The sequence below is a fragment of the Peromyscus leucopus genome, chromosome X (assembly GCF_004664715.2).
Source record: "Peromyscus leucopus breed LL Stock chromosome X, UCI_PerLeu_2.1, whole genome shotgun sequence".
NCBI classification, from domain to species: Eukaryota; Metazoa; Chordata; class Mammalia; order Rodentia; family Cricetidae; genus Peromyscus; species Peromyscus leucopus.
The window spans coordinates 31039509-31052981 of record NC_051083.1 but is presented as its reverse complement, the minus strand read 5'-3'; the positions used below and the strand labels follow the sequence as shown (position 1 = coordinate 31052981).

The following is a 13473-nucleotide window of genomic DNA, read 5'->3' as shown; positions in this document are numbered from 1 at the left end:
CCAGTTTTACGTGGTGCTGGGGATTGAACTAGCTTCTTGCATGTTAGGCAAGCACTCTACCAACTGAGCTACATCCTCAGTCCTAATTGGGTTAACTTCAATTATCCGTTAGTCTGTGAATTTGTACCATTGCTAGTGCCATACTGATCATTGGTAGCCAAGAGGAATGGGTGGCTTAGTCACTGTTCTGTTGCTGTGAAGAGACATCATGACCGAGGCAACTCTTACCAAAGAAAGCATTTAATTGGGGATTTGTTTACAGTTTCAGAGGTTTGGTCCATTATCATCATGGTGAGGGCATGGTGGCATATATGGAGCTGGAGCAGTAGCTGAAAGCTACATCCTGATCTACAGGCAGAGAGAGAGAGAGAGAGAGAGAGAGAGAGAGAGAGAGAGAGAGAGAGAGAGAGAGACAGAGACAGAGACAGAGACAGAGAGACAGAGATGCTTGCCTGGTGTGGACTTTTGAAACCTCAGAGCCCAGTGGCACACTTCCTCCAACAAGGCCACAGCTCCTAATCCTTCTAAACCTTCTCAAATAGTGCCACTCTTAATGACTAAGCATTCAAATATATGAGCCTATGGGGGGCATTCTTATTCAAACCACTACAATGGGTTTATCGTATTTGGCTTGGCCAATTGGAGTCAACTTCTGGAATGAGACAGATAAGAGTCCCAAAACCAAGGGAAAGAAGAATTTCAACCCTCAATCAAACTTATGATTTGGGGGCCTGGGGAGATGGCTCAGTGGGTAAAGTGCTTGCCTTCCAAGTGTGAGGACTAGAATTTGGGTTCCCAGCACCCACATAAGTGCTAGGCAAGTGTGATGGCCTGCCTGCAATCCCAGCATACAGAAGGCTAAGGCAGGATCCTTGGGGCAAGCTGGGCAAGCTCCAGGTTCAGTAGGAGGCCCCACCTCAGGAGGCTAAAGACACCCAACATCAACCTCTGGCTTCCATGTGCATGCACACTTGTGCACATACACCCATACCCACGTGTATCCATAAACATGCAAACATGCTTATACACGTGCACACTATACACATACACATTTAAAAATTAGAAATTGGGGTTAGATGGTGTATGTTACTTTGTTACTTTGTAAAATACAGACAAAAGAAACTTAAGGAAGGATTTACTTTGGTTCATGGGTTAAGGAGAAATAGGCCATCATTATAAGGAAATAATGATGGGGGAGTACAAGGGAGCTGATACCATTTTTGCCAGTAGTCAGAAAGGAGGGAGGGAGGGAGGAGAGGAAGGAGAGGGGAGGGAAGGAAGGAGGAATGCTGGTCCTCAGCTTATTTTCTCCTTTTTATTCAGTTCAGGGCTCCTGGCCATGGAGTAGTGCTGCTTAGATCAGGATGGATGTTCCCTTCTTAGTCAGTAACTCTTTGGAAATGCCCTCATACACATGCCCAGAAGTGTGTCTCCTCAATAATTCTAAATCCAGCTAAACTGACAACCAAGATTGGCCATCACCAATTGTTAAGTACACTTAACTCAGGGAAGCAGCAGATACAGGGATGTCTATAAGTAGTGGGTATCAAGGTTCTGATTCAGAATATTTACATTGCCATGGTCTTTTGTTTTGAATCCTATCTCTGAGTGATACAGCATGGACTTCCCAGGTTCACATGACTTGAATTAGACTTCATATCTCAAGTTCATCATGAATTTAAAATTAGATTTGGGGTGTTGAATATAGAAATTAAGTAGAGGGTCAATACAGTTGAAAAACCCACCACCTGATGCAGGACCTCTTCATAAGCTGTTTGTTTGAATTGCTCTGTAGTTCAAAGACTTGACTTTCTTGCATTTCCAGGTAAACCCTAACCTGATCAACCAATTCGAGAAGAAAGACCTTTGTTTTGTTGGTCAGGATACAGATGGAAAGAGGATGGAAATCATTGAATTGACAAGTAAGTGGGTTCTTTGTTTCTAGAAAGCTTCATGATGACCTAACACCTTTTGTCAAACACAGACGGATTTGGGATCCAGTTCATTCTCCCCTTCCCCAATTCCTCCATCCCTTGAAATACATACAGAACTTCAGAATGCATGGAAAACACATTGCATATAGTCCTTATCATTTTGGGACCCATTTGTCTGAACTTAGCATCAGTAGCTGAATTTTCCCAAGTCTACCAACTATACAAGTAGTAGGCATCTCTGCCATTTCCCCTCTCTCCATCCTGTGTTAGCTCTAAGCGAAATGCTCTGCAGAAAGCAGGCAGCTTGTTGTTCGTTGGCTTTCTTCTTCCTCTTTTCCTTGCTCTTGGTGGTAATTGTGGATGTCTACTGTGTGGATGTCCCAGATCCTCTCCTGACTCTCTCTTCTGCTTGTGCTCGAAGGGCAACCTTGGGTCAGTCACTGAATTTCTAGACATTAATCACCACACCTGGAGATTTTCATAAGACCAATCAAGGGCCTGGAGATGTGGCTTAGTTGGTAGAGCGCTTCCCTAGCATGCACAAAGCCCTAGGTTTTGTCCCCAGCACAGTGTAACCTAGGCATGGTGGTACACTCCTGTAAAGTAATCCCAGCAGGAGGAGCAGAAGTTCAAGGGTATCCTTGGTAACATACTGAGGACAGCCTAGGCTACATAAAACCCTGTCTTAAAACAAAAACCAAAGAACTAGACTCCTGTTGAGGAAGAGCACAAAAGAGAACCTGTAATCGAAATACTTGGAAAGTTTTGACTCAGGGAGATTGCTTTGATCTAAAGGCCAGCCTGGGCTTGTGGGGAGTTTGAGGCAGGTTTGGGTTACATGAAATAAATAAGTAGCACAGAAATTGTGTATGTCTGGGCTAGGAGACCCTGAAATCATAGGCCCAAAAGCACACATTTGTTACTGACAAGACATAAGGCAGCCTTCTTCTCATTCAGCCCTGCAAGGACATAGTATACCCGAGGTCCTAGCTTGTCTCAGCTCTTCATCTTTCCCAGGGGTCAGCGCTCTCTCTCTCTCTCTCTCTCTCTCTCTCTCTCTCTCTCTCTCTCTCTCCTCCCTCCCTCTCCCTGTCTCCCCCCCCCCTGTGTGTGTGTGTGTGTGTGTGTGTGTGTGTGTGTGTGTGTGTGTACACGTGTATGTTGAACTAATACTTTTTCTTTTTCCACATTTTTAAGTGATTAAAAAATTTTAAAAGAATATTTGTGACATGAGAAAGTAATTACATAATTATGGGACATTTGAGTTTCTGTGTCCATAAATAGTTTTATTGGAGATTGGTATAGGGGTAGAAAGATGTGACCTTTTCCTCACTCCTCATAAAGGTCACAGCTGACATTCCTGCGCCACAAGATTAATAAGAGAAAAGTAAGGGATGGGGATTTAGCTCAGGGTAGGAGGCCCTGTGTTCAGTCTCTCACAGAGAAAAGCATGTTCCAGTTAGTTTTTCTGTTGTTGTGATATACCACTATGACCAAAAGCAACTCGGGGAAGGAAGTGTTTATTTCATTTTATAGGCTATATTTAGTCCATCATTAAGGGAAGCCAAGGCAGGAGCTTGAAGCAAAACCACAGAGGAATGCTGCTAATTGGCTTGCTCCCAGGCTCACATCCAGCTAGCTTTCTTATACAGCCCAGGACCACCTGCTAGGGATGGTATGGCCCACAACAGGCTGGCCATTCCTACATCAATTAGTAGTCAAGAAAATCTTCCACAGACATGACCAGATGCTAATCTGATGAAGGCAGTTATTTAACTGAGATTCCCTCTTCCCAGGTGTGTTAAGTTGACAACTAAGATTAGCCATCCCAAATCTACCCCTTGTCAATGGAACACTCAAACACATCACTGTTAAGCCATAACTTTTCCTTTCTGGTTCCCAAGATCTCATGTTGGTATCACAATATATAACGGTCCAATTTTTAAAGTCTCAAAATCTTTAAAAATTTTAATGCTTTAAAAGTTCAGTACCTCTTTAAAAGTCCAAAGCTGCTTTACTGTGGGCTCTTGTAAAATTAAAAACAAACAAGCAAACAAACAAATGAGTTATATACTTTCTTATTTGAAGAGAGAAGAACCAGGTCACAGGTACAATCCGATCAAAGCAAAATCAAAATCTTACCAGTGTAAAAAACTCCATGTCCACACTCTGGGACTCATTTGTGATCTTCTGAGCTCCTAAAGGTTTGGGCAGTCCCACTTCTCTGGCTCTGCCATCTACAGCAAAAGCTTGGTATAGGTTCGGGTTCCACACCTGCTACTGTCCTTGGCTGTTGTTCCAAAGTCCTGGAATCTCCAATAATCTGGGGTCTTCACTGCAGCTGGGCTTGCACCTTCATCAGTGGCCTTCTCTGGCTTCTCTTCTGGGATTCTAACTCTGCCACATGGCGGCAAGCCTATCTTCTCTCCTCGACCCTTTCAGTTCTTCAGCTTTCCTGCTGCCGAAACCAGTAGGGCTGCCGGGCGGCGGTGGTGGTGCACGCCTTTAATCCCAGCATTCGGGAGGCAGAGGCAGGTGGATCTCTGTGAGTTTGAGGCCAGCCTGGTCTATAAAGCAAGTTTCAGGACAGCCAGGCTACACAGAGAAACCCTGTCTTGAGAAAACAAAACAAACAACAACAACAACATACCATATAGGCCACTCTTACACATTAATAAGGTAGACACTGACCAAAACTAACTTAGTGAGGAAAGGGCTTATTTCATCTTACAAGTTACAGTCCATCAAGGCAAGAATGCAAGGCAGGAGCTTGAAGCAAAACCCATGGAGAAATGCTGCTTTCTGGCTTGCTACCAAGCTCACATTCAGCTCCCTTTCTTATACAGCCCAGGCCCACCTGTCCAGGGCTGGTGCTGCCCACAGTGAGTTGGGCCTTCCTGTATCAATGAGCAATCATGATGGCCCACAGACATGACCACAGGCCTCTCTGGTGGAAGCAGTTCTTCAGCCGAAGCTTCCTCTTCCTAAGTGTGCCAGGTTGACAAGATTAGCTATCACAAAGCAGAACAAGTCTTTTTAGTTAGTTTCATGTGACCCAGGGGCCTTCAGAAATGAAGACCCCCAAATCCAGGGAAAACTCTTTTTATTCTTAGCTTTGAAGAGGAATAGGCAGTCCTGTGGAAATCTGATAAGGCATTATCATAAATGTGATAAGGTGGAATAGACGGAGGGGCCAGCTAGACTGTCCAGATTCTTGGCGTCTCTCTGCAGCATTCTTGCCTCACATATGCAGGGCAGAATCCCCCTGGAATGAGGGTCTTTTCCCCCTGTTAGTTTTGTTTTTGTTTTTCTGAGACAGTTTCATGTATTCCAGGCTTGTCCTCTTCAACTCAGTACCTAACTGAGGCTTGCCTGAAACTCCTGATCTCCTTGGCTCCACCTCCCAGATTCTGGGATCACAGGTGTGGGCTACCATGCCTGGCAGGAATCAGGGTGTTATGACCTACTTTCAGGCACGGTGACTCTGAGAGTTTATGTCGGCTCTTACTCACACAGGGAGGGATGGTCAGAGTGACCTTGCTTCTGACGATGCTTTTTATGTTGTAGTAAGAAAGATGCATAGTTAGGAAAGAGACTTCATGGCTTGCAATACTTAAAATATTTATTATTCAGCCCTTTACAGAAATATTTGCAACCCCAGGTCTAGACCCACGGGTATACATTTCATTTAACAAACTTGAACACTTGGGAAATTTCTTCTTGATCTGTTTGTTTGTCTGGATGTTCTCTAGACATATTCATTTTATGTCAAAATAAATTGAAATGTTCTCCATACTTTTCCTTAAGATGATTTATATTAATGTACCATCAGTCTCCTCTCCTGGAAGTTTCTTACCCTCTCTGCCATTGACATTTGGAGTAAGATCATTCTTTGTTGTTGGGCTGTCCTGCATGCTGTATGGTATTTTTCAGCATCTCTGGCCTCTGGTCAATGGATACTAGTAGCAGACCTGCTTCCTCCTACCCCTTAGTTGTAGTGTTTCAAAAACATCTTTACAGAGTTGGGGGAAAGGTCTATCTTCCTGGCAGAGTGTTTGTCAGGATGCACAAGATCCTGGGCCCAATCCACAGTACCTCAATGCCAGGTGTGATGATGCATGCTTGTAATCCTGGCACTTGGAAGGTAGACTTAAGAGGATCAGGAGTTCAAGGTCATCTTTAGGTACACTGAGATCTACTTGGGCTACAAGAGACCTTGTCTCAAAAACCAAACCAAACTCAAATCAACCAACCAATCAGCCAATCAAAAAAAAAAAAATCTGTAGACAGTGGGAAGTCAAGAACCACCTCCCACCTGATCAAGAACCATTCTCCTAGATCAACTTGACATTGGATTATTAAGCTCTTCCCCCGCCTTCATACCCCAACTTGTAATCACTTGTCAAGTGCCAGAGTCTGCTAATACAGAGAAAGTGTTTGAGATTGCCCTTCTAGTCCCTGCCACCTTAGCCTCACTTCATGATGGCTTCAAGTCTGACTTGTCCTCAAGTTCCTCCCTGCCTCTAGGTTCTCCCATCTCTAGTACTTCCTAAGCAGGACAGAGCTCTGGCTTTGCAGTCCAGCCATGCTAACTTGTTGGCGAAACCACTCTGGTTTGTTGAATGTGAAGTATGTGTTGGATACTCCAAAATGGTAGCCTGATCTGGGTTTGGTGGTGCATGGTTGTAGTTCCAGAATTTTTGAGACTGAGCAGGAGTATCACTGTAAGTTTGAAGCCTATCTATGTTACATAGTAGACTATGTAACAGCCAGGGCTACAAAAGGAGACCTTGTTCACAAATTAATAGCCAGGCATGGTGGCTCATGTCTTTAAACCCAACACTCGGGATCTCTGAGTTCAAGGCCAGCCTAGTCTACATAGTGAGTTCCAGGACAGCCAGGGCTATACAGAGAGATCCTGTCTCAAACAAATAAACAAACACAAATACATAAAGTATTAGAATGATGTTGGAGAAACTGCTTTTTCAATCTATGTGATTTAGACTTCCAGACTCTCTTTACAACTTGGCAACTTTTTCTCCATCTCAGCCCATGTCATAATTCTCTGATTTAGAGGCTCTTTTCTGTCTTTTCTCCTTTTGATGGTCCATAATCTATTTGAGTACTTCAAGAATCTGAAACAGAAAGGGGGTGGTGTGAATCCCAAACCAGGAGGAGATGATGTTGGAGATGACTGCCTTGAATACAGTAGCCTCTTACCTGGACTCTGAAAGAAAACAATGGACATTTAGTGAGCTCACTAGATGCTTGATCCTAAACCCCTGCTAGGGACTCCATATGTGCCTGTGGTGTGTGTCACAAAGTAGTCGATGGACGTTAATTCCCGTTTATGGAGGAGGCTGGAGTGCAGAGAGGTTAACTAACATGTCCAGGACCATTGAGTGAGGCATTGGGAGGTGGGGAGTAAACTCAGGTTGTAGCCTTCTTCTGTCCCCACCTTCAAGACACTTTAGTTTTCTGTATTTCCATTGGGTCTTCTGCCTAGAGTATATTTTGTGGTGGTTATTATTGTTTAATTTTGTGTTTTGGGGGGTTTCTTTTTGAGATAAAGGTTATCATTCAGTAGCTCAAACAGTCCTAAAATACACTATGTAGCCCAGCCTCCACCTTGAGATAATTCTCCTGCTTCAGCTTCCCAAGTGCTGGCATTACTGGTGTAAGCCACCCTGTCTGGTTACTGTGGAGTTTTGGATGAGAATAGTAATGATGTGTTTCAGGAGTCATTTTGATGTTAAAGTATGATCACTGATTGCTGTTGAAGGCTACCAGCCTCGCTTGGCTTGTGAAAAGAGGGCAGAGAATTTCTTAAGCAACTAACTGTTTGTTTACTTTGTTCAAGTGCTCATTCTCTTTTCATTCTCCTGCTTCTCTCATTGTCAGCAAATACCGAGAGGCCACTTTCTTCACAAAGATTTAGATGCCCATTGACGCCTTCCGAGTTAATGAAGGCTGGGAAGGAAATGAGAGCTGCTGTAAAACCTTGCAGTTTTTGAAAGCTGACTGCAAGGGAATTCATTTTATGAAGGAAAATTCCCCAGAAGATTTTGATCTTAAGTACCCTTTAGAAGCCTAGCCATGAGTCTCTACCGTCCCTCAAGGATTCTGAGAGGAACAAGGCTTGAGATTTGTAGAATGTCAGAATCTGCTTAAAAGCGATTAAGAGCATTATTTTTAAAGGTACTTTGTTTGACTGATAGAACATCATCAAAATAAAAACTCTTTCACTATTCTTCATCTCCACCCAGAGAATTTGTTTGGATAAAATGATTCCGAGCAATGATCCATTCATTTAAATAGTCTGTCCCTAGCTCTGACATGATCTGTGTCACAGCATCTCTCTGTAGCTTTGCAGAAACAGAAGTACTGTCTTTTTTTCTTTCTAAGACATCCCTAGATATTATGCTATAATCTTTAATGTGTTTTACTTTAAAGTTATATTGCTCAATTTCATCTCTAAGTGTGGATGACTTTTCTTTGTTTTTAAAATAAAGTTTTGTTTATTATGTTTTTGTTTTTTTAATTTATTACATTTGTTTCCTTATTTGTGGGGGTGGAGGTGAAGGGTGGGCCTCGTGCCATGACTTGTATATGGAGGTTAGAAATCTTATGATTCTTTCCTTCCATCACATGGGCCCCAGGGATGGAATTCAGGTAGTCAGGTTTGGTGGAGGCAAGCGATTTTACCTGCTGAGCCATTCCTAAGGCCCTTGGTTTTTTGTTTGTTTTTGTTTTTGTTTTTCTGTGTAGCTGAGGTTTACCTGGAACTTATGGTGTAGACCAGGTTGCCTTCAAAGTTGTGGTGATCCTCCTATCTCTGCCTCCTAAATGCTGGGATTACCAGCTTGTACCACTAGGTCTGACTGTTCTGGTTCGAGTTCTGTTGTTTTAAATACTATGACCAAAAGCAACCTGGTGAAGAAAGAGTTTATCTTGGCTTATACTTCCAGGTCAGAATTTATCATTGAGGGAAATTAAGGCAGGAACTGAAGCAGAAACCAAGGAGGAACACTGCTTACTGGTTTACTCTCTAGATCATGCTCAGTTTTCTTATACAGCCCAGACCCATTTACCTGGGGATGGTGCCACTCACAGTGGGCTAGCCCTTCCTCATCAATCAAGACAATCTCTTACAGACATGGGATAGGCCAATGAGATCAAGGCAGTTCTTCACTTGAGGTTTCCCTTTCCCAGGTGACCCTAGGCTATATCACATTGACAATAAAAGCTAATGAGGACACTGACTTTTGTTTTGTTTTGTTTTGTTTTGCCTTTAGACAGGGTCTCCTGTAGCTCAGGGATGGCCTGTGCACTTGTAGTGTAGCTGAAGATGACCGTGAAATCCTGATCTTCTTGCTTCCACCTCTGGGGTGCTGGGATTATATCCCTGCACCAACATACTTAACTCTTTTCTTCTTTTGTTGAGGGAGAAGGTATCATTTCCTGTGCTAAGCTTTCATAGCTGAATAGCCCTCCAATTCAAGGAGGCTTCTGCTTTCATGTACAGTATTCCTCCACAGGATTTTTCTGAGGTCAGACCTGTCCAGGAGAATTTGCTCCAATGAAGAAACTATTCTTCCTGCTCAGTGTAGTGTCTACTAGCTATGAGTGCTCAGTTTGTGTGTGTGTGTGTGTGTGTGTGTGTGTGTGTGTGTGTGTGTGTGTGTATTCAGTGTCTTCTTCTATTACTTTCTACCTTATTGCCATGAGATGGGGTCTCAACAAATTCCCCACTTCCTGCTAGGCTGGCTGGCCAGGAAGCTTCCCAAATCCTCCCGTCTTCACCCTCCTATGCTGGCCTTACAGGCATGGGGCAGTGGTGCCTAACTCTTTTCCATGGACGCTGGGGATTTGAACTCAGGTTCTCATGCTTGCTTAGAAAATGCTTTTATTCACTAAGCCAAATGGTAGGGGGTAGCTTGAAGTCTAGGGAGACTATGGAAATTGAGCCAACAATGAAAGGTCTTCCAGAAGCAGGCTAGGGCTGGGGATGTAGCCAAGTTGGTAAAGTGCTTGCTTAGACTGCATGAGGTCCCGAGTTCAATCCCCAGCACTGCATAAGCCCAGTGTAGTGGCACATACCTATAATCCTCCTATAATACTTAGGAGGTAGAGGTAGGAATATGAAAAGTTCAAGATCATTCTCAGCTATGGAGCAGTTCAAGGGTAGCCTGGGCTACATGTCACCCTATCTCAAAAGAAACCAGAAAAGTAGGTTGATGTTCAAGAAGGAGACTTCATGTTAGCACTCAAAAGCTCTTGCTTCACTTTCCTTAGTCTAACACCACCACCTCAAAAAAAAAAAAAAAAAAAAAAAAACCCAAGAAATTCTAGGTCTCTAATTAAGTTAAATGGATTTTGCAATTTGGGATTTTATTCCAAAAATGGACCATGGAAATAACTCTGTTGGCAAGTGAAATAATCCCTTCTTAGTGCTTAGTGTGGGTTGGTGTTCAGTTATATGGTAACCTTTCTAGTGGCTGGTTCTCATGTCTGCTTGATTCAATTACTTCATGCTTGCTTTCATTTCAGGTCATCCCTATTTCATCGGTGTCCAGTTCCATCCCGAGTTTTCTTCTAGGCCAATGAAGCCTTCCCCTCCATACCTGGGGCTCTTACTTGCTGCAACTGGGAATCTGAATGCCCATCTGCAACAGATAAACAGACTGTCGCCCAGGTAACCAGCTTAATGCTCCTAGCAATGAGCCAAGATGTATGGTTACTATCATCTTAGCTTTTACACAAAATTGAATGTCATTGTGGAATTTAAGTTTTGAAAAAAAGTATATGTTTAATTTTTTTTGCATTCTATCTTTAGTATCCTGCCTAAAGTTTTTCCTGTAGAAAGATCTTATAAATCATAACCCTAGTGTTTTCTTCTAGCACTTTCATAGTTTAATATCCAACAGTGTATCTGGACTTTATTTTGAGTTAAGAATGTAAGATAAGGGATCTGACTTTTCTTGTCTTCCCTGAAAATTGTTAAGTAAATTGGTTTTTATTTAATTTCTGTTTAGTTCAATTGATGATCCTAATCTTTTGCTATTCTTTTCATTATCATAGTATTAATGGACATCGAGATTATATCAACCTTAGGAATATTATCATTTAAATTTTTAAAGATATGTTTTGCTGGTTGTAGTGATGTATATCTGTATCCCCAGTATTTAAGAGGCTAAAGCAGGAGGATCATGGATTCTAGGCCAAGCTGGTATAAATAGTGAGACATCATATCATGTCTTTTGTTTTTGGTTTTAGAGACAGGGTCTCACACAGCTCAGGCTGTTCTTGAATTTGCTTTGTAGCCAAGGATGACCTTGAACTTTGGATCCTCCTGCCTCTAACTTCCAAGTGCTGGGATTACAGATATGTGTCATCACATTTAGCTGTCCTGAGGATGGAGCCCAGAGATTCATGCATGCTAGGCAAGTACTCTTACCTACTCAACTACATCTCCAACCTAAAAAAAACCAAAACCAGCCAAACAAACAAACAAAAAACAGGAGAGGAGGGAAGGTATTGCTCTGTTCTAATTTCCCAGGTGAACAGCACAGTAATTGTTAAGATCTAGGTAGTGACCGAGATTTCATGACATTTAAACAATAGTTTGGATAGAATTTATATCTGTATTTATTCTCCTCTGAGAATATTGTATGGATTATGTGTAGCGAGTTTAGAAGTAGAAGGAACTACCTAGAATATACCAGACTTTGGAAGCGTGATTGACTATCACAGTAATGCTGTATGTTGCCCTTGTAAACAACCATTGCAGGACTGCAGTTGTGATCAGGAGCATCAGGACAAGGGGTGTCTGTAAGCTTGTGTTACACAGTCTTCTTGTAATGCATCATTGTTCAGAGACGCTCGCAACCCTAGTGCTTCACTTTCCTGTGGGTTCATATGGGAACAGCTTTACATGGCTTACATGGCTGCTGCCTTGACCAAATTGATAGTCACTCTTTGCTGTCACAACCAGGACAGTGGCTTTCCAACTGTGTCTGGGGACTACCATAAGGAACAGGCTAAGGGGCCTCAGATTCTTCCCTGCTTCAGATGTGGTCTCCAAATCTCCTGGCTTCTGTGCTATTGTTCTGCACAAGAGATTTCACATGATGAAAACATTCCTGGGTTCTCAGGCTGCAGATTGAAATTCCAATGTGGAATTCCAAATCACACGTGTGCTATGACATTTTATGGCTACCTGATGTTCTCTAGTATTACAGATTCTAGTGTAGGAAAGGAGGTGACGATGGAGCAAGTTAGTTGGCTGAGAGAAATTATACACTGATAAGTATCTGGCCGTTTGCAAGCATCAGCTCACAAGTGAATGTGTGTGGTTCATGAAGTCTGGCTGTCCTTTTACCCACTTGCTGTGTTATGTGAGGCCTATTGATTTCTGCATGGAGGCTGACGTTTCTGAGTGAAGCGCCTCCATCGCTGAGCACTTGCCTGAATCAGCTAAGCCAGATACACTCTTAGCGAGAATAGCCCTCTTAATGGAGCTCGTTGCGATTTCAGCCAACCCGTAGTCCTCCATGGTTGGGCATCAATCACAAGTTGGTGCCTTCCCTTATGTCTGCCTGGCTTCTGAGCACACAGGTGGCTCTCCACTAACGTGGAAAGTGCAGGCAGCAGAGGAGGGTGGTCTAAACCTGATATATTGCAGGGATCTCAATGAAGAATGGTGATTGATGTGGCAGGTGTGGCTGCACATCCCTGTAATGCTAGCACTCCAGAAACTAGAGGATCACTGCAAATTTGGTGCTAGCCTGGTCTACACTATTAGTTCCAAGCCAGCCAGGGTTACATATCAAGACCCTGCCTCAATAAAGCAAAATAATCCAAAACCAGTCTAGGAAATGTAATTCAGTTGTAGAATGCTTGCCTAGCATGTATGAACCCTGAGGTTTGATCCCTAGCACCATACAGCATCACATAGTACCACATGATGACGCATGCCTATAATCCCAGCACTTCGGAGGTAGAACCAAGAAGATCAGAAGTTCAAGGTCATCAAGGCTAGCCTGGGCTATGTGAAACCTTGCTCAAACATACATACACACACACACACACACACACACACACACACACACACACACACACCCCAACCCACAAAAAAGCCAATAAACAAATCCCTCAAACCACAAGAGTGGTGACTAATAATCCAGCGACAGACACCAGGATTACAAAGGACTTTTTACCTCAACTGCTCTCTGGCACCTCCATGGGATTGCTGAGTTCTGAATGGCAGGTGACTGCCTTGCTGGCCACACACTGATACAAGCTGTGCTTCTTTCAAACAAGATTACTACTTGCAAACAGCTCGAGCATGAACACTGGAAGAATGACTTCCTTCCCCTGAAATTGTCTCTGATTATACTTAGCTGTTTGGCACATGGGCAGCCTATGTCTTCAAGGTGCAGAGTGTAAAAATTCTTGACTTTAATAAGAACACCTGAGCTGTAACCTCTGCATTCTGCCCAGTGGAGAAAATATTTATCATTGAGCACTTGGGAGTTGT

General features: G+C 43.0%; 1 protein-coding gene across 1 annotated transcript in view; it reads left to right on the top strand.

Moving 5' to 3' along the window:
- The window catches only part of Ctps2 (CTP synthase 2), a 107714-nt gene that overhangs the window by 79307 nt on the left and 14934 nt on the right, over positions 1 to 13473 (top strand). Inside the window, 2 exon segments of the mRNA XM_028887755.2 lie at positions 1826 to 1922; positions 10485 to 10629. Coding sequence (XP_028743588.1) covers positions 1826 to 1922; positions 10485 to 10629 — 242 coding nt within the window.